Here is a 24,575-nt window from a genome sequence, read left to right as displayed (position 1 = left end):
CACGTGAAGTTCAGTTTTTATAAATTCCAACTTTTGCGTGAAAATTGGCACACGCATGTTTTGGGGCATATTTTGTGCGTACGCAAGGTTTATAAATGAGGCCCCAGTGGAGTTAAAAACTCAATTATCAGCCCCTGTTCAGTCAGCACATAAAATCACTTTGCCAGGCCAGAGATCCACACTCCTTTCATGAAACAATTATATCTTATAGCCTATTAAAACCTGGGCTTTCTACTTTACTCGTAACATTATGGTCCTTTACTTTTGTTGAAACATATCCTCAAACCTTGTCACGCGCTTCGGAATTTCCTTGCTCCCATAGAAGGGAAGACTGTGGGAAATTGTTTGAGAGTCGCGCACTCGCTGAGGGGAGACTGGGGGAAATTGTAACATTATTTACAGACCATGGTTAGTGATCATTTGAAGAGTGGCTCTCTATTTGCCCACAGAATACATTTTTCCACCATTCTGAATGGCTAAAGAATCCATATTTTGTTCTGAAATATTGACAAATAATTACTGTATATTTGGAGCTCTTATTATGGTGCCGATCTGACAAAATTACAATCATGTACTTGACTCGTACTCGATTTGCTACCGTCTTGGTCTTGACTCGAGACCACCTACACAACACTGCCCAGGTGTAGTCTGAAGTTAGACAAACAGCTGATAAACGTATCCTAGCAACATGGGCTATAAGATCAAGGCAGCTTGAATGATTCTGGAGAATAAATCTGCTGCTTTTCAAAAGAAGAGTGTTTGGGTGAGATTTGGCCTATAAAAAGCAAGTAATAGTCAGTCATTTTATTTCACATTACAAACATTGGGTTCTACTTTCAAAAAGGGAATGTTTCTTCTCTTTCGTTACATGCTTTCGTTACACTGGTAGTAGTCTCTTATGACAGATTCTAATTAATGTCGACATCAATATCAACATTTGGTTCTGGGTTATAAGATCACACTGGTAGAGAGCAGAGAGGAAGGAAAGAGAGGAGGGAATGGATAGAGGAGACGAGGGATATGAATCCGCCCTAGGGATGTGTATCTCTCTTTTACAATGACGATTCGATACGCATCTAGATACATTGGCATAGTTTGAAACGATTGGTTGTGATTTGATTAGTGGATTTGGACGAACTGTCCTATGGTCTGTCCATGTTTCCATACTTTTGACACGGCACACTACATTGTCTCAGTGATTGCACTGCGAGAACAGCCAGGTAAGCAAAGAACATTCTACAACGGGTTGAATTTGACAATGTCATACGCAGTTACATGCATAAAACTTCAATAGGCTGAAGGAGAGGATGCATCAATTCAGTCCCAACACATTAGAGTATTTTCGGAATAAGTCCGAAAAAAAGATGAGTAAAAAACAGTGAACCGATTCGGAACGTTTGAATAGGTTCTCTTACTGATGCATGCTTCATTTGGATCAGTTTGGGCTCTCGCGGACCGATGCACTCACATCTTCAACATTTGAACCGGGGACCGATGCGTATCGGTGAATCACTACATCCCTAATCCGTCTTCTACTACAACTCCCGACACGATCTGTGTCTGAGAACAGCATGTCTACTGATGTCTTCATTGGGTCTGAAGGTTTCCCATATGGGGTTAATTTAAGGAGCAGAAACTAAACCAGCCTTGCTCCAGAGTCCCAGGCAGACCTCTCAAACAGGCTGCAGCACATACAAGCATTAGAGGCAGCAGGGCTGGGTAACAGGGAAAGGACTAGTGAAGATTAAGCTGCCATCTGTCTTAACTGTCCCTAGACACTTGTTGGAAGACTGAATGACAGCTAGTGTAGCTCTCGACAACATAATCATGTTCTGAATTAATATTTTACTATCAGCCCCATGAGGGTACAGAGAGTGGACTTATTTTATTCATCAATACAAATCAGAAACTTGAATTGAGTTGTACTGTGCTGGTTTCTTCTTCCTTCTAACAGTTCAATAGTGACCAAAACTTACAAAGCTTTTTCACAAAACTATTCTGAAGTCTTATGCTTTCTAAATCCTGTTAATAAATTGCAAATTGCCTGTTGGATTCATGTTTCAATTCAATTTCAATTCATTGGAATGGGGTGCGCGCGTGTGTCTGAGCAGTGTCCGTCTGTATGTGCATGTGAGCACTCGTTCGTATGCCTCTCTCTCTCTCACTCACTGTGTCGAGGTTCTGCATGATGTCCTGGAAGGAGGGGTGTGTTCTGAACTGTTCGAAGAGCTCTCTCTTGTAGAGCAGGGCGTAGACCAGGTTAGGGTTGTGGTGTAGAGAGTTAGACAGACACGAGTTGATGATCTCCAGCATCATCCTGATCACCTCCTCAATCACATTCAGGTCCTGGGCCTAGAGAAGAGAGAGGGGACAAACTAACATACAGGGCCTATAAAGAGAGAAACATATGTATTTTATAAGAGACACAAGAGCAAGACACGACTTTCAGGTGAAACATTTAATGACCTGATATTTCACTTTGGGGGGAAAACTGTATGAAAGAATTACCCTGATGTTTCACCTTTGTCTTACTGCAGTAAATGTGAACTATTTTGCTAAATGTCCACAACTCTTACGCCAACACAGTGGGCATCTGGTTTAAAGCAAATAGGGGTTCCATAACCAAAAGAACAAGGCGACTAGAAGTAAAAGGAAAAGTTTGTTACTAGAATCAATGGTTTCCATTGGGTCGTAAATAGAAAGTGACGGTGTGTGAGAGCAAGGAAGGTTAAGTGTGTGTGAGTGAGTGAGAGAGCAGGGCAGCCTAGCAGTGGCTGGAGCAAGGGAGCCAGAGAGGAAGCCGGGGGCACCACTATGTCCGTAGAGGCAGTAGACAGGGAACACAGGGGTAGGCAGGCGGCAGGGTGGTTGTGTCATGTTGAGGGATACCCATTGTGATGCCTGCGTGGCTGAGATGTTATCTAGCTCCATACAGACTGTCTGGAGTCTCAGGCCAGGAACCATTTACATTTTAGTCATTTAGCAGACGCTCTTATCCAGAGCGACTTACAGTTAAGTGAGTGCATACATTTTTCATACTGGCCCCCTTGGGAATCGAACCCACAACCCTGGCGTTGCAAGTGCCATGCTCTACCAACTGAGCTACAGGAGGCCTACAGCACTACGCTATGCAAAACAGCAACATATTATACCTGAGAGAGAGAGAGAGAGAGAGAGAGAGAGAGAGAGAGAGAGAGAGAGAGAGAGAGAGAGAGAGAGAGAGAGAGAGAGAGAGAGAGAGAGAGAGAGAGAGAGAGAGAGAGAGAGAGAGCGCAGACTGGGAGTGGAGTCCCCCCGTGTTGCTATATTACAGCCCTGCCTCCCTCCATTACCTCATGTTATCGTTCACTCCCACTTTGCACAACCACCAATCTCTAGCTAACTCTGCTCAGAATTTCAAGGAACCCAGGTTATTGTAAAGGCATCAAATCATGTTCTAACAGCTCAAGTATGGTCACTCATCTAAACATGCCATTGGCCTGAATAGAAACATATAAATTATCAACTCACAATCATCAATACACCAGACAAAAAGACATGGGGGTTGTGGTGGTTAGGGCTGTGGCGGTCATGACATTTTGTCAGCCGGTGACTGTCAAGCAAATAACACCCGGTCTCACGGTAATTGACCATTTATTAACATAAACACATTTAGCATCTCCCGGCTTCCACGCATAGCCTACAAGCCACTGATGCAGACCTTTGGAACATCTACATTTAAAAAAGTATAATAAATCCATGTAATATAGCCTACAACATCACAATAAATACATTATTAATTTTAGACAGGTCTAAAGAAACATGATATGAAGAAAATGTAGTCTGTTTCAGAAGAACAGAATAGCATACTCTGAGTTGTCCTTATGTTAGGTCCTGATCTGCCTAAGCCATATGGCTGTGGGCTACACTAGTTCATTTAGCAGACAAGATTTTCTCTAAAATTCCATGGAATTATTTAATAGTATGAAGAATAAAACTGAACACAACTGAATAAAATAGAAAGGATATTTTCTCCAAACGATTTGGGGGAGTGCGCACATGCGGCTATTCTGTGTTGAGAGGTTAACAAAGAAACAGGTACTCATATGCTTAATTTAGAGTTATTTCTGTAACTTTAATGGTGATACAAACGTTGGGCTATATGTTTTGATTTTTAATACATTTTAAGGCTGCATGATGCGACTAATGATGCCTCGAATTTCCCGGTGGCATCCCCTTTGTGTGGCCATAATGACCCCTAAAACAATCCATGCCTTTTGCGGCCAGTGGCCGTTGTGTCCTTATCTAATTCCGAGGCGCATATTGAAGATCTTGGAAGAACTGTCCACATTTACTTTTGGTCAGCCAACAAGATGAGTAGGCCTAACGAACAGCAAAAGCACTAGCTTATGTCAATCTATTATCCCCCACAGTACAAAAGTTGACCCATTCTATTCTGTGCGAGAAATAAATATTCCAAACGTAGTCTGGGACACTTGTGGGATGCGATAGACCCCAAATTAAATACACCCACTAGCATCAAAACTTTTTTTTTGAAGTAATGAGGCTGACGCAACAGATCAGAACCTTTAGCTTAAAAGGTTCTTCACATTATAAGCGCAGCAATGCGCACATGGCAGTAGGCTACAAGCGCAAATGTTCCATTAGCAGGAAAACACCATTCTAAAAAGTGACTGGAAATGTGATTAACATGTAATGCTTTTGTTATACAGTCGTGGTCAAAAGTTTTGAGAATGACACAAATACTAATTTTCACAAAGTCTGCTGCCTCAGTTTTGATGATGGCAATTTGCATATACTCCAGAATGTCATGAAGAGTGATCAGATGAATTGCAATTAATTGCAAAGTCCCTCTTTGCCATGAAAATGAACTTAATCCCCCCCAAAAAAATTCCACTGCATTTCAGCCCTGCCACAAAAGGACCAGCTGACATCATGTCAGTGATTCTCTCGTTAACACAGGTTAGAGTGTTGACGAAGACAAGGCTGGAGATCACTCTGTCATGCTGATTGAGTTAGAATAACAGACTGGAAGCTTTAAAAGGAGGGTGGTGCTTGAAATCATTGGTTTTCCTCTGTCAACCATGGTTACCTGCAAGGAAACACGTGCCATCATCATTGCTTTGCACAAAAAGGGCTTCACAGGCAAGGATATTGCTGCTAGTAAGATTGCACCTAAATCAACCATTTATCGGATCATCAAGAACTTCAAGGAGAGAGGTTCAATTGTTGTGAAGAAGGCATCGGGGCGCCCAAGATAGTCCAGCAAGCGCCAGGACCGTCTCCTAAAGTTGATTCAGCTGCGGGATCGGGGCACCACCAGTGCAGAGCTTGCTCAGGAATGGCAGCAGGCAGGTGTGAGTGCATCTGCACGCACAGTGAGGCGAAGACTTTTGGAGGTGGCTTCTTTGCTGCCCTTCTTGACACCAGGCCATCTTCTCTCCAGGAAAAACATCAGGGACAGACTGATATTCGGCAAAAGGTACAGGGATTGGACTGCTGAGGACTGGGGTAAAGTCATTTTCTCTGATGAATCCCCTTTCCGATTGTTTGGGGCATCCGGAAAACACCTTGTCCGGAGAAGATAAGGTGAGCGCTACCATCAGTAATGTGTCATGCCAACAGTAAAGCATCCTGAGACCATTCATGTGTGGGGTTGCGTCTCAGCCAAGGGAGTGGGCTCACTCACAATTTTGCCTAAGAACACAGCCATGAATAAAGAATGGTACCAACACATCCTCCAAGAGCAACTTCTCCCAACCATCCAAGAACAGTTTGGTGACGACCAATGCCTTTTCCAGCATGATGGAGCACCTTGCCATAAGGCAAAAGTGATAACTAAGTGGCTCGGGGAACAAAACATCGACATTTTGAGTCCATGGCCAGGAAACTCCCCAGACCTTAATCCCATTGAGAACTTGTGGTCAATCCTCAAGAGGCGGGTGGACAAACAAAAACCCACAAATTCTGCCAAACTCCAAGCATTGATTATGCAAGAATGGGCTGCCATCAGTCAGGATGTGGCCCAGAAGTTAATTGACAGCATGCCAGGGCGGATTGCAGAGGTCTTCAAAAAGAAGGGTCAACACTGCAAATATTGACTCTTTGCATAAACGTAATGTAATTGTCAATAAAAGCCCTTGACACGTATGGAATGCTTGTAATTATACTTCAGTATACCATAGTAACATCTGACAAAAATATCTCATAACACTGAAGCAGCGAACTTTGTGAAGACCAATACTTGTGTCATTCTCAAAACTTTTGACCACAACTGTAAAGGTGCATTTTTATGGTGAAAATGATCTTCCCCAAACTTGAAACTCACGCGCTGCATATGTATGCCAGTTAGGCTCTACACCCGTTGTAAAGCGGATTAATGTGCTAAATTTTAATTCGTTATTTGGCCACTTTAGTTGTGATACAAACATTGGGCTATATGTTTAGATTTTTTGATTTATTGTTTTGTTGTAATTTCTACCCCCATTTTCTCTCCAATTGTGTCGCAGGAAACACCGTTCAACTGACAAACTGAAGTCAGCCTGCAGGTGCCCGGCCCTCCACAAGGAGTCGCTAGAGCGCGATGAGCCAAGTAAAGCAATTCCCGGCCAAACCCTCCCCTAACCCGGACGACGATGGGCCAATTGTGCGCCGCCCAATGGGACTCCCGGTCACGGCCGGTAATGACACAGCCTGGGATCGAACCCCAGGCTGTAGTGATGCCGCAACACTGCGATGCAGTGCTTAGACCGCTGCGCCACTCGGGAGGCTGTATATGTTTTGATTTTAAATACATTCTGAGGCTGCATGATGCGACTAATGATGATTTGAAAAAAGTTGCATGAAAGGCATTAGCGCTGCTTTATTCTTTGCACAGGCTGTACACACTTCATCAGTCTCTCATTCACAATTTGACAAGCACTTGATAATGCCTCGAATTTCCCGGCAGCAAATATATCATTCACAAGTGATAGGCAAATATTGTCACCCATCAGACTATTCTTGATTTAATCTCGTCTTCACATATATTAAATAATATTTGTGTGAAATTTGTTTGATTTAGAATGGACCTTTATCATGCACCTGTCTTGAAACAGGGGTAGGGGGAAAAAATACATGTCATCTATGCACTTTGCGAATGGAGGATGCTATTCCCGTGGTTAATTTTCATGCTATCCTGTTGTAAAGAGAAGCAATGTGCTTAATATTAGGAAAGTTGATCAATAAATATAGTAGAACCTCTCTCCTAGCCTATAGAAAGCTGATCGGATCCTCCTCTTTTTAATAGAGGCCATCACTCTGTTTTCTCACGCAATTGCATAGCCTATAGAAATGTTGCGCAACATGAGCTCATGGGCTCTCATGTAGTGTTCGATTAGATTTCAGAATAAATTTGCATTGATGTCAGAGTGATTAGAGGGACAATAGAGTGCTGAGTACCAGGCAATTAGCAAGTTTGGTAGGCTACTAATGACCATCAGCAGCATCAGAGCTTGGAGAAGTCTAATTCCATGATTACCATACGGTCACCGTAACAGCCCTAGTGGTAGTGAGGTACATCAAGGAACCCTTGGAGCAATGTTGCCCTCCATAAACATCTGTGCACCCACAAAATAAAATAGAACATATGGTATTTATGGGTCTACCACTCTATAGCTCCAAACAACATGGGTCTCCAGGGGGTCAGCTGGGTACTAGCAGCAACAAAACACTACAGCTCCAACTGCATAGGGACTCACACTGCCCTTATGACTCACAGGTCAACTCATGTCCGAACCAATTTCCTCATAGTGAGGGAGAGAAGACATCACTCCCTTCAGAGGGCGCGAGAGAAGGGGAGAGAGAGACAGAGCAGAGAGAGAGACGCATGGTATCAGCATTCACATGGTGCTGCCAGCCTGATGCTTGTCTACTTGCCATTTCACCTTTGACATCAACAGTTCCATTCTCCCCAGTCCCGCCATCCCTGCCGTCTAGCAGTGCTTATGCTATATTCCCATGGCTGAGAGGGAGGAAAGAGTAGGGCAGCGTCCCAAATGGCACCCTATTCCCTTTATAGTGAACTACTTTCGAAAAGGGCCCACATAGGGCTCTAGTCAGAAGTAGTGCATTAAGTAGGGAATAGGGTGCCATTTGGGACGCAGCCAATCATGTCTGTCTGCAGCAGCAGGAGAGCTGGATCCCCCTGCGTGCATCAGACCAATTTAGACCTCAGCACTAATGGCTTCTGAGAGGCCAAGACGGAGCCAGCCCACCAGCCGAGAGTCACTGGCTGAAAATTGAGTCAGAGAGACGCAACGGGGAGCCACTGACTGAAGGACCGCAGAGCACAAATAGGAGTAGAAGGGTGGGAGAGAGAGAGAGACAGACAGAGAGAGAGAGAGACAGAGAGGGAGAGAGAGACAAAGGTCAATTCTGAGGACACAAAGGATAGATTTTTTTAAACAAAATTTATTTCACCTTTATTTAACCAGGTAAGCCAGTTGAGAACAAGTTCTCATTTACAACTGCGACCTGGCCAAGATAAAGCAAAGCAGTGCGATAAGAACAAAAACACAGAGTTACATATGGGGTAAAACAAAACATAAAGTCAAAAATACAACAGAAAATATATATACAGTGTGTTCAAATGTAGCAAGTTATGGAGGTAAGGCAATAAATAGGCCATAGATAGATGAGGTGCACACTGAATAGAAAGATGGATAGTAGGTTTATCTGAGTGATGGCATCTCCTGGCTGTAGGGCCGTGGGGTCCTCTGCACTGCCATGTGATACTTGTCTTCTGAACAGTTGGATCTCCAGTACATTACAGAGACAGAAAGCCATGCCTGTTACAGCCCAGGAGAAAAGAGAAGGCCTGGGAGAAAGCCGGTCTGAATAATCACATGCAGCGTAGCTATAGCTAGATATCATCTTTAGGGTAAGGAAGGACAGCAGAGATGGAGAGGACATACTGTGCTCTTCATCTACATCTGATAGTGCAGCGCTGGTTTGTAGATAGCTGCTACTCAGATAGCCACTGGCTTGGCTGTCTGGTGTATTACATTACAGTAGTTTGTGTTTATGAAATGACATGGGAGAGAATAGATATCAGTCCAGCTGATCAGTACTGCAGAGGTTCTCAGAGTCAGAGGTCCAGTTCAGAGATGTGAAGAATCTCTAGGAGAGCGGGTAGGAGCGACATTCAACCTACTGCAAAACCTGCATCAAAAGGATTGTATGTGCAAGAGTATGAGTATTGGTGCGTGAGTGTGTGTGAAAGAGGCAGCTTGTGTGTGAGGGAGTGTGTGTGTATATAAAACACACAAATACTCAAGATAAAAAAAGGTAGCGATATGATGTTGTCATAGAAACATGCACATGATGCGCGAACGGAACACAGATATGGAATCAAACGGGGTGTGTGTGTGTGAGTTGCTCGAATCAAAAATTATTTTTGTGTTCAAACAAACATGGTGTGTGAAAGGAACTGTTTGTCTGATAACTGTTGAAAAGAGCCAGGCTGCGTCCCAAATGGCACTCTATTCCCTACATAGTGCACTACTTTAGACCAGAGCCCTCTGGGCCTTGGTCAAAAGGAGTGCACTATACAGGGAACAGGGTGCCATTTGGGACGAAGTCAGAGTCAGTAAAACGTTTATTCACACAACCATCTGCCATGTAGGACACAGGGAGGGACAAGGCCGGATTAAGAAATCATAGGCCCAGGGGCTTTGTTTTTTTAATTGAGAAAAACAGTGCTGCTGTTCGCAAAAAGATTGGAGTTTTTGAGAGATTTTTTAAATATTGTTTCTACAGACGGAGGCATTTGCTTTCCCAAACTGTACGTTTTTACCGCAATTGTATTTTGAAAATTGCAAAAGGCAAACATACAGCCGCAACCAACCATAGAAATATAATCCATAGATGACAGTTCCCATTCAAGTCAGGACTGGCAGCCATTGCTAGCGTACCCATGAGTTTAACACTCAAATTGCCAGGGTAAGAGCCGAGGTTCCAAATCCCTTCTATGGATGATATGTCTATGGCCACAACGGAACAAGCTGTATATTTGGTGCACATGCTGTCCAAATTGCGGCCTTCCTGACAACCGGTAACTGCCAAACTAAAGGAAACACTTGAGTAAATGAGGGATATAACGTTTATGTTATGGTGTGTGGGGTGCATTTTCCTTGAATGGTTTAGGTCCACTTGTAGAATCTATGCCAAGGAGCATTGAAGCTGTTCTGGCAGCTCATGGTGGCCTAACACCCTTTTAAGACACTTATGTTTGCGTTTCCTTTATTTTGGCAGTTACCTGTATGGCTTGTGATAACATTTTATCCACAGTAATTTTTTCAATATGTGGCTAAATTATGCTCTCTGGTGTATTTTGAACATTGAGAGCGGGTTCCTGTAGTTGGATAAAATAATAATAAAAATGTACAAAATAATGTTCTTATTTTTTTTGCCTCATGCCCCTTATGACCTTGGGCCCTGACAGATACATTTACCTATTATGCGGTTTATTTTTTATTAATCAGTTACCCATTCAAGGCAGGGCCCCCAGTTACCCACTTACCTCCTCTACTCCCCCAATCTGATGATTAGCAGAGCGGCAGCAGCAGGCTGTCTATACTCAATGAGAACGGGCTCCTGAGGTTGGTGGTTGCAGTAAAAATGTGTAAAAAATATATCCTACATATGCATTATATACTGTATAATATATACTGTATTACATGTATTATTATTATTTTTAGCTACCTGTTGGGCCCCCACGGGCCTGGGCACAGGGGCCTCGGCCCCGGTAAGCCCCTGCATTAATTCGGCCCTGGGGAGGGAGTGTATACATTTGTTCCCCTGGCTAGGTTCAGAAGAGAAAGTGTGTGTGTGTGTCTCTCTATCAGGGTTTCAGTTAGGAACATTTCTGGGAAGATTTGAATTTATCAGACATCTGAGAAATTTACTGGTCATCCATATGCATTGGGTGAGTATCCCATTAGGGCGTCCTCCCAAGCAGCTAGCCCATCAAAACATGAGGGATATTGGCCAAATTAGCCACATTTACATGTCCTTAAAAACAGCCTATAACAAATTACAAAAACACTATTCCTTGTGTTTCGATGTGTAGCATATGCAAAACTTTATAGCCTATTGTTTTATTGGTTTTTAATTTCCTAAAACAATAATTGTCCACCTCACGGTTCAGATGTCAGAGATTTTAGCACTAAATTGCATGCATAGGCCTATAGGCTTGCTACGACACCGACATGCATTTCTTTATAGTCAGATACACAGATGTACAGTGCATTCGTAAAGTATTCAGACCCCTTGACTTTTTCCACATTTTGTTACGTTACAGCCTTATTCTAAAATGGATTAAATAAAACATTTTCCTCATCAATCTACACACAATACCCATAATGACAAAGCAAAAACAATGAAAACAGAAACACCTTATTTACATAAGTACTGAGGCCATTTGCTATGAGACTTGGAATTGAGCTCAGGTGCATCCTGTTTCCATTGATCATCCTTGAGATGTTTCTACAACTTGATTAGAGTCCACCTGTGGTAAATTCAATTGATTGGACATGATTTGGAAAGGCAAAAACCTGTCTATATAAGGTCCCACAGTTGACAGTGCATGTCAGAGCAAAAACCAAGCCAGGAGGACGAAGGAATTGTTTGTGGAGCTCCAAGACAGGATTGTATCGAGGCACAGATTTGGGGAAGGGTACCAAAACATTTCTGCAGCATTGAAGGTCCCCAAGAACACAGTTGCCTCCATCATTCTTAAATGGATGAAGTTTGGAACCACCAAGACTCTTCCGAGAGCAAACTGAGCAATAGGGAGAGAAGGGCCTTGGCCAGGGAGGTGACCAAGAACCCAATGGTCACTCTGACAGAGCTCCAGAGTTCCTCTGTGGAGATGGGAGAACCTTCCAGAAGGACAACCTCTGCAGCACTCCAGCAATCAGGCCTTTATTGTAGAGTGGCCAGACGGAAGGTTTCCTCAGTAAAAAGCAGCACGACAGCCCGCTTGGAGTTTGCCAAAAGGCACCTAAAGGAAACCAAGATTGAACTCTTTGGCCTGAATGCCAAGCGTCACGTCTGGAGGAAACCTGGCACCATCCCTACGGTGAAGCACGGTGGTGGCAGCATCATGCTGTGGGGATGTATTTCAGTGGCAGGGACTGGGAGACTAGTCAGGATCGAGGGAAAGATGAACGGAGCAAAGTAGAGAGAGCTCCTTGATGTAAATTTACTCCAGAGCGCTCAGGACCTCAGACTGGCATGAAGGTACACCTTCCAACAGGACAACTACCCTAAGCACACACCCAAGACAACGCAAGAGTGGCTTCGAGACAAGTCTCTGAATGTCCTTGAGTGGCCCAGCGAGATCCCGGACTTGAACCCGATTGAACATCTCTGGAGAGACCTGAAAATAGCTGTGCAGCGATGCTCCCCATCCAACCTGACAGAGCTTGAGAGGATCTACAGAGCAGAATGGGAGAAACTCCCCAAATACAGGTGTGCCAAGCTTGTAGCGTCATACCCAAGAAGACTCGAGGGTGTAATCGCTGCCAAAGGTGCTTCAACAAAGTACTGAGTAAAGGGTCTGAATAGTTATGTGAATGTAATATTTCTGTTTATGTATTCTTTTATAAATGTGCAAAAATGTCTAAAAACCTGTTTTTGCTTTGTAATTATGGGGTATTGTGTGTAGCTTGATAAGGGGGAAAAAGTATTTATTCCATTTTAGAATAAGGCTGTAAAGTAACAAAATGCTAAATCAAATGATTATAAATACGAGAAAAGAAATGGCATCCTACATGTATAGCAAGTTGCACAGTAGGCCGCGCACCAATGTTCTTCTCATCTTTGTCCACTACAATATTAAAACTTGTCCAATATGGAGGACATTCCCCTCGAAGGCTTTTCACTATAGGCATACTCTAACTTTCATTTTACTTCAGGCCTCCATCTTCGCAAATCAACCGTATCCCAAGGCTCCTCTCTCCCTCTCTTCAGCAGCAGGCGATTGCACATAAGGCAGTGCGCAAGGAGTGAGAAAATGGTGCTGAAGCGTAAAATCAGGATGTATGATACGCAGCCCCGGACAATTTTATTTATTGGCTTTTAAATGTATTTTATTGGCCAAAAGCCGGCAATTACCGGCTAACGGTAGCCCTGGTTTGTGTGTGTGTAGAGATCCTTTGTGACTTTCCCATCCTTTCTACAAATCAGAAAACATGAAGAGAAACAAAACATTTGTCTTGAGAGATAGCTACTAGCATGGGATGACACATGCAATTGAATAATAATAATAATAATCTCTTTTTGATAATGGCGTGCTTCCTAATGGCGTGCTTCCTACTAGCACTGATTTTGTGGAATTTGGAGGAAGGTTTTATTGTAAGGATCGTGATGTCTCGCCTCTATGCCCCACTGCCTTTCCTCAGGTTTCTAGCAAACCAAGTGGTGGGACTGCCGTTTGGCTGAAAAAATGAATATAGGAGTGTGCCTTTAAAAGCCAACCTGCTATCATAAAGCTGTACCTCAAGAGGCTGAGAGGGAACCCAAGTCCTGAACTAAGAACAACTCTAGTCTGGAGTCAAGAAGTCCAAAGTAGCTTAAAGACACTAATGAAATAAGCCCAGTGGCAATCTGACCGCTTAGCAATGCAGACCAACACACACACACACACACACCACCCCAACCCCCCAAAGCTCCCAGATTTCCTCAGGTCCGTTTCCATGGCCACTTCCTCAGAGTCTGCCCTGATCTGCCCGTGGCGTGAAACCCGTCTGGAGAAATATTAGCAAGGTTATTAGCATTATTACACTTTTTCTTTTAAACACAGTGTGTGTGTGTGTGTGTGTGTGTGTGTGTGTGTGTGTGTGTGTGTGTGTGTGTGTGTGTGTGTGTAGCTCAGCGCAGTGTGGCAGGGTCGGTCAGTAAATGCCAGCCAGTAAAACGCTCTGGTGATGGCTTTGCTTTGCTCATTGCAGTAAAACCTAATGACAGCTTTATATCTCCCGTCTGCTACGTTATGGAGAAAGTTCAACGACAAGACTACACTTGGCTATCGATTAGGAGAAGCCAATCATCCTTAATCACTTCCTGCAATCTGGCTGATGTCATTGGCTCTGGAAGCAGGAGAATATTAACCCACCACACATCACTAATGACACAAACAGTGCCTTAAGAAAGTATTCACACCCCTTGACTTTTCCACGTTGTTGTGTTACAGCCAAAATTTTCAATGGAATAAATGGATATGTTGTCACTGGCCTACACACAATATCCCATAATGCCAAAGTGGAATGATGTTTTTCGACATTTTTACAATTAATTAAAAATAAATAGCTGAAATGTCTTGAGTCAATAAGTATTCAACCCCTTTGCTATGGCAAGCCTAAACAAGTTCAGGAGTAAAAATGTGCTTAACAAGTCACATAATAAGTTGCATGTGTAGTAATAGTGTTTAACATGATCTTTTAATGACTACCTCATCTCTGTACCCCACACATACAATTACCTGTAAGGTCCCTCAGTCGAGCAGTGAATTTCAAATACAGATTCAACCACAGAGACCAGGGAGGTTTTCCAATGCCTCGCAAAGAAGGGCACTTATTGGTAGATGGGTAAAAATAAAAAAGCAGACATTGAATATCCCTTTGAGCATGGTGAAGTTATTAATTACACTTTGGATGGTGTATCAATACACCCAGTCACTACAAAGATACAGGCGTCCTTCCTAACTCAGTTTCCGGACAGGAAGGAAATCAATGGTGACTTTAATGATAGGATACAACTGAGGATGGATCAACAACATTGACTGGGGAGTTTTTCAGGATAAAAAATAAATGGAATGGAGCTAAGCACAGGCAAAATCCTAGAGGAAAACCTGGTTCAGTCTGCTTTCCACCAGACACTGGGAGATGAATTCAACTTTCAGAAGGACAATAACCTAAAACACAAGGCCAAATCTACACTGGAGTTGCTTACCAAAAAGACAGTGAATGTTCCTGAGTGGCCGAGTTACAGTTTTGACTTAAATCTGTTTGAAAATCTATGGCAAGACCTGAAAATGGTTGTCTAGCAATGATCAACAACCAACTTGACAGAGCTTGAAGCATGTAGAAAATAATAAATGGGCAAATATTGTACAATCCAGATGTGGAAAGCTCTTAGAGACTTACCCAGAAAGACTCACAGCTGTAATCGCTGCCAAAGGTGCTTCTACAAAGTACTTACTCAGTGGTGTGAATACTTATGTAAATTAGATTTCTGTATTTCATTTTCAACACATTTTCAAACATTTCTAAAAACATGTTTTCACTTTGTCATTACGGGGTATTGTATGTAGATGGTTGAGAAAAACATTTAATCCATTTTGAATTCAGGCTGTAATACAACAAAATGTGGAATGAGTCAAGGAGTATGAATACTTTCTGAAGGCACTGTACCTTTCACAAGTTTCAACCCATCATCACTATAGTAGAGAACAGAGAAGAGAAAGGATGAGAGGAGCATAGGTAGTAATGTGAGAGGAAATGGCAATAGAGTATTAAGGAGGAGAGAGGGGAGGAGGATAGGTAATAGATGTGGGAAGAGGCAGGTAGCTTAGCGGGTAAGAGCGTTGTGCCAGTAACCGAAAGGTCGCTGGTTCTAATCCCTGAGCCGACTAGGTGAAAAATCTGTCGATGTGCCCTTAAGCAAGGCACTTAACCCTAATTGCTCCTGTAAATCGCTCTGGATAAGAGCGTCTGCTAAATGACTAAAATGTAAATGTAAATGTGTGTGTGACTGTGACCTTGAGACAGCAGAGGCAGCCAGACCAGACATTACCAGCCTCACAGAGCAGAGCCTCACTGTGCAGTGTCTGTCTGTCTGACTGACTAATAAGGATTGATGGTGTGTCTAGGAGCAGAGGTACCGTCTGCCTCCCAAATGGCATCCTATTCCCTGTATAGTGCACTACTTTTCACCAGGGCTCATAGGGAGGGGAGGTGGTGGCCCGCCAGGCATGGACTCAAGAGTTTTAGGTTATAATTAGTCTAGCTGAAGAAGAGGAGGACAGGAAAGGATGAGGAGAGAGGAGGGGAGAAGAACAGAAGAGAGGATAGGAAACAAAAGAGGGAAGAAGACAGAAGAAGATAGAAGAGGAAGGGAATGGAGAAAGAGTAAAGAGGAGAGTAGCAGGAAGCGTTGGTGGTGGCAGCTTGCATTTCCCACTCTTACAGCTCTCTCTCCCCCTGCGGCAGAGTTCTGTCTGTAATGAGATTAGCCCACTGCACACCAGGGAATCCAGGTCAGATGCAAATGTGCAAGCTAGACGTCTGTGTGTGTGTGCTTCTAAGTGTGTGTGTTTGTGTGTAAGCTAGACGTGTGTGTGTGTGTGTGTGTGTGTGTGTAAGCTCGACGTCTGTGTGTGTGTGTTAGACATGCTAAGCTGATTAAATGAGAGGTGCCCCAGTCTCTCCCCATATGTAATGAAGCAGAGGCTTTTTTAAATCCAGACACCCATACCACCTGCCACATTCCCCTCTTCCTCCCCACTCCTATACTCCTCTGTCTAGCCACATTCCCTTCTTCCTCCCCACTCCTATACTCCTCTGTCTAGCCACATTCCCCTCTTCCTCCCCACTCCTATACTCCTCTGTCTAGCCACATTTCCCTCTCCTCTCTTCTCCCCTCTAATACAGAAATAGCAACATACACTGAGTGTACAAAACATTCAGCTCTATCCATGACATAGACTGACCAGGTGAATCCAGTTGAAAGCTATGATCCCTTATTGATGTCACTTCTTAAATCCACTTCACTCCTCCCTTTCACTGTAGATGAAAGGGAGGAGACCGGTTACAGAAGGATTTTGTAAGCCTTGAAACAATTGAGACATGGATTGTGTATGTGTGCCAAGAATTGCAACGCTGCAGGGTTTTTCACGCTCAACAGTTTCCTATGTGTATCAAGAATGGTCCACCACCCAAAGGACATCCGGCCAACTTGACACAACTGTGGGAAGCATTGGAGTCAACATGGGCTAGCATGTGGAACGCTTTTGACACCTTGTAGAGTCCATGCCCCGATGAACTAAGGCTGTTCTGAGGGCAAAAGTGGAGGTGCAACTCAATATTACGAAGGTGTTCTTAATGTTTTGTACACTCAGTGTAGGAGGGAAGCATACTATTTATTTTACAGATATCTATATCTACAGTGAGGGAAAAAACTATTTGATCCCCTGCTGATTTTGTACATTTGCCCACTGACAAAGACATGATCAGTCTATAATTTTAGTGGTAGGTTTATTTGAACAGTGAGAGACAGAATAACAACAACAAAATCCAGAAAAATGCATGTAAAAAATGTTATAAATTGATTTGCATTTTAATGAGGGATATAAGTATTTGACCCCTCTGCAAAACATGACTTAGTACTTGGTGGCAAAACCCTTGTTGGCATCTCAGGAGGGATTTTGTTCCACTCGTCTTTGCAGATCTTTCCAAGTCATTAAGGTTTCGAGGCTGACGTTTGGCAACTCGAACCTTCAGCTCCCTCCACAGATTTTCTATGGGATTAAGGTCTGGAGACTGGCTAGGCCACTCCAGGACCTTAATGTGCTTCTTCTTGAGCCACTCCTTTGTTGCCTTGGCCGTGTGTTTTGGGTCATTGTCATGCTGGAATACCCATCCACGACCCATTTTCAATGCCCTGGCTGAGGGAAGGAGGTTCTCACCAAAGATTTGACGGTACATGGCCCCGTCCATCATCCCTTTGATGCAGTGAAGTTGTCCTGTCCCCTTAGCAGAAAAACACCCCCAAAGCATAATGTTTCCACCTCCATGTTTGACGGTGGGGATGGTGTTCTTGGGGTCATAGGCAGCATTCCTCCTCCTCCAAACACGGCAAGTTGAGTTGATGGCAAAGAGCTCGATTTTGGTCTCATCTGACCACAACACTTTCACCCAGTTCTCCTCTGAATCATTCAGATGTTCATTGGCAAACTTCAGACAGCCCTGTATATGTGCTTTCTTGAGCAGGGGGACCTTGCGGGCGCTGCAGGATTTCAGTCCTTCACGGCATAGTGCGTTACCAATTGTTTTCTTGGTGACTATGGTCCCAGCTGCCTTGAGATCATTGACAAGATCCTCCCGTGTAGTTCTGGGCTGATTCCTCACCGTTCTCATGATCATTGCAACTCCATGAGGAGAGATCTTGCATGGAGCCCCAGGCCGAGGGCGATTGACAGTTCTTTTGTGTTTCTTCCATTTGCGAATAATCGCACCAACTGTTGTCACCTTCTCACCAAGCTGCTTGGCGATGGTCTTGTAACCCATTCTAGCCTTGTGTAGGTCTACAATCTTGTCCCTGACATCCTTGGAGAGCTCTTTGGTCTTGGCGAGTTTGGAATCTGATTGATTGATTGCTTCTGTGGACAGGTGTCTTTTATACAGGTAACAAGCTGAGATTAGGAGCACTCCCTTTAAGAGTGTGCTCCTAATCTCAGCTCATTACCTGTATAAAAGACACCTGGGAGCCAGAAATCTTTCTGATTGAGAGGGGGTCAAATACTTATTTCCCTCATTAAAATGCAAATGAATTTATAAAATTTTTGACATGCGTTTTTCTGGATTTTGTTGTTGTTATTCATTCTCTCACTGTTCAAATAAACCTACCATTAAAATTATAGACTGATCATTTCTTTGTCAGTGGGCGAACGTACAAAATCAGCAGGGGATCAAATACTTGTTTCCCCTCACTGTATATGAGATGTGTTCATTCTATCCCTATTGCAGACGTTGAGGATGTAGATGGGAAGAGTGGCTTCAGGTGTTTGTGTAGAGGTGAAACGTGGTCAGTACTCACAATGATCCTATCTTGACTGACTTGTTTGGCTATTTGCATAACCGCAGACAGTGTGTGTGTGTTGTAGTAGTTGAGAGAGACAGTATACACTCAAGAGATAATTGTAAATCTGTCTACTGCTGATCCTTAGACCTGGAGGGTAGGGCTGAGCGTGTGTGTGTGTGTCAAGACTGGTTTTTAGCACTCAGCATTTGACACAGGGTCAGGGGAGGCCTCGGGGACTGTCTGTTCTGTCTGAGCGTCTACGTCCTGCTGTGTGTGTGTGTATATTTGTTCTGTGTGTGTGTGTTCTATGTCTGCCACTACCTACTCATTTACAGAGCAGGGCTGATCATCAGTTATTAATACCAACACAACATCAATACAGCCTGCCTTCTGATATGTCACCAGGGGAATGCGCTGGTTACCGTGGTTACAGAGAGCCTCCGGGCCTGGCTATATTGAATAGGTTAGAGGTTAATGGGTCGGTGGTGAGGTGTGACGGCCAGGAGAAAGCATATCTCTCTGTGTGTGTGTCAGGTCATATCTGCTATCTGAGTGGGAGTTGAGTAGCAACACAACATAGCCTTTGTCAAGGCAGACGGATCGGTGTGTCTGAGGAGGAGGTTAAGAGACCAGACAGACCACAAAAGGACGAACAAAATGACCAAGTAGAAGTACTGTCTGTTAGTACGGTGAATTCCTATTGATACAGCTATGTGCACTATTTACTGTCATACGAAGGAGAAATACTTTCCCAAGTAATTCAGACGAAGCGTTCAGAACATTTAAAAACATATCTGAAATCATTGTATTTGAATGTGTTGAATTATCACTGGTGGTGACTATTCCATTGTGTGAGTGTGTGTGTGTGTTCTACTGCGTGTGTGTTCTGCTCCTAACAATGCTCTCTATGAGGCTGCAGGCTTAGTGAAGAGACATGAAAATCTGCAGGATTTTCTCCTAAAGCAGGAGAGCTGGCATGAATAAACAAGCAGCTTAATGTATCGGCCGTCCCGCTCCACTCGGGAGGTACTTTGTGTGTGTGTCTGTGCGTGCTTGTATGTATGTATGTATGTATGTTCGGCTCCACTCGGGAGGTTTTGTAGGGGAGTATGCAAATTCCAAACCAGTCAGAACCACCTACCGCAGCGAAACACTAAAAACAACAGCAGCAACCAACGCTGCATCACAGCCCCAGGGAGGGAGGGAGAGAGAGAGGGAATAAAGGCAGAGAGAGAGAGAGAGAGGGAGAGAGAAAGCGAGAGAAACACACAGACAGAATAGAGCTGGCAGGCTGGCGCTGAAACAACAACAGTCTTTTGGGAGGCTCTAATGGGTAATTCTCTGACCTGCATTATGGCAAATAGAGGGAGGCATTTCATAATCACAATTACAACACTCTGTCCAGGGCCATCCACCCCGTCTCCCTTACTGTTATGGCCATATGAACTGGACCAGATTAAAGGGGAGGGGGACGGGGTGGTGCGTGTGTGTGTGGACGGCAAGGGGGTCTACAGCATGTTCCCCCCTCTTTCTGAAATAGAGACCTTGTTATTCCCAAGGTAAACAAACACACTTCCTGTCTGCAAAGGAAGTAATCAGCTACAGTGGAGGAGGATGAGGAGAGGGGGAGAGAGACAGAGATAGAGAGAGGCGCAGTTTCAGCAGACAGGGAGGGTCAGCAGTTTTATCGAAGCCCCTCACTTAATCACAACCTGGCTTCCACACAAGGAGAGGAGGGCCTTCTGCAGAAAGTGTCTAGGTCTGCAAGTCTTACTCCAACCACCAACCCTTTCTCACGCAACACAGTATAGAATAGATGAAAGATAAAAGCTTAGAACTGTTTCTGTGCTCTTGGGGAGAGAAGCGGAAATAACTACAGTGCACTTACAAACACAGCACAAATCTCTATGCGTTTCTGACCAACTCCAAAGATCTTAAAATGGTCAACGATATCTAGCGACAGACCAACAGAATATAGGGCGTTAACTGAATTGAACTGATCTGTATAGAGCAGTAGTCTCAGTACTCTGAGTATTATGGAGGCTCAATTAGGGCTCAGCCCATGTAATTACAGGAGCTTTCATATGTCCGCTAACATTTCGGCTTTGACTTCATTAAAGGCTCGAGACTAGGAGTGTGTCTAGGGGTAAGTGAGTGTGTGTGCGTCTGCATGCATGTGTGTGGGAGAGTGTGAGAGAGCATGTTAAGAGACTCAAGTTCAGAAGTCAGATAAGTAGCACTTGTGGTTTGCTGAAACCCATGCTGTTAGAGGGGGCCCTATAGTGCATTATACAAGTACAACACTACCAGCCAAACTCCCATCCACCCCTCGTGCCTTCCTTACTTTCCTCAGGCACCCATGTCGGAAGACATTTTGTGGTCCTGTGTGGCTCAGTTGGTAGAAGCATGGCACTAGCAATGCCAGAGTTTGCCGTTGATTCCTGCTGGGGCCACATATGCTAGAGTACCGTACTCAACGTACTGTAAGTGTTTACTGTACTGTAAATTGCTTTGGGTGGCATATACTATTTCAGCAACATCAGTTAGCTAACCTAGCGATTGCTCAGCCTAGTGGGCTGCTGCCCATGGGAAAGGCTGGCTTGGGTTGGGAGTCTGGCCTGCCCTGACAGTTAGTTAGGGGCCAATAGGAATGCTGGCTGGAACTGGGAGGTTGGCTGGTCTGGTCTGCCTAGTGCCCTGGCAGGGACAGCTTTGTGCTAATCCAGCCCCCATGACTGGCTGGTCATTGGTGGATTAGTGACTAACTGGCTGCTTCCACCTGCAGACTGTAACCTCTGCCTCAGCCTCTCTCTCCCCCTCTCCATCTAAGCCAGCAGTGTAAAGGACACGGTACATAATATACCTGTATAATAATAATATATGCCATTTAGCGATTTAGTCATGTGTACATACATTTTACATATGGGTGGTCCCAGGAATCGAATCCACAATTCTGGTGTTGCAAGCTCCATGCTCTACGTATTGAGCTACAAGACAGCAATTAAGCCTGTCCTACCCTGCCTGGCACCTCCATGCTGATGGACCCCATTAGGCCCCGAGAGCGGGGGCGGCCCTCCTGCTGCCTGTGGAGAAGATGGATACTGGCTGCAGACAGTAAGGGAGGGAAACAGGAAGACAGAACAGACAGAACAGGCAGACGGACAGGCAGGCAGAAAGACAGGTGGGCAGCCTCTGACTCATCCTCTCTCTGTCTTTGCAGCAGTCTCTCTGAAGGTTTGCCTGCCATAAGCAGGATGACAGTGTAATGTAATGAATGAGGGGGTGTGGAGGTGAAGCAGCAGGAGAGAGAGGGATGAAATTAATCTCCTCGCACTAACAGGGTCACCTGTACATATTGTGGTGTGTCATCATAGTACTGTAGTATTCTTAAGTACTAGTGTAGCGTTTGAAAACAAACAAATAAATGATTTCCGCCTCCACAGTAGGGACCCAGCCAATCCACCGTGCATTGTAAATTCAGTCAGCCCAACAGCTTCAGTATATATGACGCAATATTCTAGCTAGCAGGACTAGCCAACAGAGGGTATAGTGCTCCAGGCTACATCAGTGAGTATACATACAGACAATTAAACAGAGCAGAAGCAGTGAGCCCACAGATGTAAACAGAGAGACATGGAGGTCTGGTATGCCATGTTAAATAAGTTATCTGTAGAGTGGATCTGTAGGGTTTAGGGTGGATCTATAGGGTTTAGGATGTATCTGTAGGGTGCATCTGTGTGGTGCTTTGCTCTCCTCACAGAGATGAGTCAAAACCACATTTTTGTTAAAAATTTATTTCAACTATCCTCAGAGGGAAAACAAAAACAGAATATATCAGCCTTCATCAAAAAAATCATTCGTGCTGCTTTTTCCTACTGAGTCTAGGCCCTAATGTTCAATGGAGCTCATCTTGAACGGACAAGGCGAGGGATTGAGTGGTGGAGTAAGAAGGGGGATGGGCAGGGGTGGGAGGATAGCGGGAGAGAAAGAGACAGTGTGTGCTTATCAGCCTTCACTTTGAAATGTTCATTAGTAAACAGACACATGACCTCCGCTGAGGGGGTTTACAGGAGGGAGGGGCTGGAGCTGCCCTTGGCCTGGGTCGGTGCCTCAGCCTGTCCCCAGGGGCCAGGGCCTAGCCCTCTAAAGCACTGACACTAACCAGACCCAGCTCCACAAACACACAGAGAGAGAGAGAGAGAGAGAGAAATACTCCCAAATAAAATATTTTTTTCAAGAAAATATCCCAATCAATTCCCAACTTCTGTGCATTTATTAATGACATAAAGCTGGGAATTATTCTGGGAGAGGGAGAAACTGCAAATATTACTGCCAGATATGTACAGTTGAAGTCGGAAGTTTACATACACCTTAGCCAAACATTTAAACTCAGTTTTTCACAATTCCTGACATTTAAACCTAGTTAAAATGCCTTGTCTTAGTCAGTTAGGATCACCACTTTATTTTAAGAATGTGAAATGTCAGAATAATAGTAGAGAGAATTATTTATTTAAGCTTTTATTTCTTTCATCACATTCCCAGTCGGTCAGAAGTTTACATAAACTCAATTAGTATTTGGTAGCATTGCCTTTAAATTGTTCAACTTGGGTCAAACGTTTTGGGTAGCCTTCCACAAGCTTCCCACAATAAGTTGGGTGAATTTTGGCCCATTCCTCCTGACAGAGCTGGTGTAACTGAGTCAGGTTTGTAGGCCTCCTTGCTCGCACACGCTTTTTCAGTTCTGCCCACAACTTTTCTATAGGATTGAGGTCAGGGCTTTGTGATGGCCACTCCAATACCTTGACTTTGTTGTCCTTAAGCCATTTTGCCACAACTTTGGAAGTATGCTTGGGGTCATTGTCCATTTGGAAGACCCATTTGCGACCAAGCTTTAACTTCCTGACTGATGTCTTGAGATGTTGCTTCAATATATCCACATAATTTTCCTTCCTCATGATGCCATCTATTTTGTGAAGTGCACCAGTCCCTCCTGCAGCAAAGCACCCCCACAGCATCATGCTGCCACCCCCGTGCTTCACAGTTGGGATGGTGTTCTTCGGCTTGCAAGCTGTCCCCTTTTTCCTCCAAACATAACGATGGTCATTATTGCCAAACAGTTCTATTTTTGTTTCATCAGACCAGAGGACATTTCTCCAAAAAGTAAGATCTTTGTCCCCATATGCAGTTGCAAACCGTAGTCTGGCTTTTTTATGGCGGTTTTGGAGCAGTGGCTTCTTCCTTGCTGAGCGGCCTTTGAGGTTATGTCGATATAGGACTCATTTTACTGTGGATATAGATAATTTTGTACCTGTTTCCTACAGCATCTTCACAAGGTCCTTTGCTGTTGTTCTGGGATTGATTTGCACTTTTCGCACCAAAGTACGTTCATCTCTAGGAGACAGAACGCGTCTCCTTCCTGAGCGGTATGATAGCTGCGTGGTCCCATGGTGTTTATACTTGCGTACTATTGTTTGTACAGATGAACGCGGTACCTTCAGGCATTTGGAAATTGCTCCCAAGGATGAACCAGACTTGTGGAGGTCAACAATTTCTTTACTGAGGTCTTGGCTGATTTCTTTTGATTTTCCCATGATGTCAAGCAAAGAGGCACTGAGTTTGAAGGTAGGCCTTGAAATACATCCACAGGTACACCACCAATTGACTCAAATGATGTCAATTAGCCTATCAGAAGCTTCTAAAGCCATGACATCATTTTCTGGAATTTTCCAAGC

General features: G+C 44.1%; 1 protein-coding gene across 1 annotated transcript in view; it reads right to left on the bottom strand.

Moving 5' to 3' along the window:
- LOC311128499 (dymeclin-like) overlaps window positions 1-24,575 on the bottom strand; it is a 157,094-nt gene that overhangs the window by 17,227 nt on the left and 115,292 nt on the right. Inside the window, exon 15 of the mRNA XM_084160676.1 lies at window positions 2,170-2,352. Within this exon, the coding sequence (XP_084016802.1) occupies window positions 2,170-2,352 (183 nt within the window). The remainder of the gene's footprint in view (window positions 1-2,169; window positions 2,353-24,575) is intronic.

Source organism: Coregonus lavaretus (genome assembly GCF_964263955.1).
Source record: "Coregonus lavaretus genome assembly, chromosome: 4".
Lineage (NCBI taxonomy): Eukaryota > Metazoa > Chordata > Actinopteri > Salmoniformes > Salmonidae > Coregonus > Coregonus lavaretus.
This window is presented reverse-complemented; position numbering and strand designations above follow the sequence as displayed.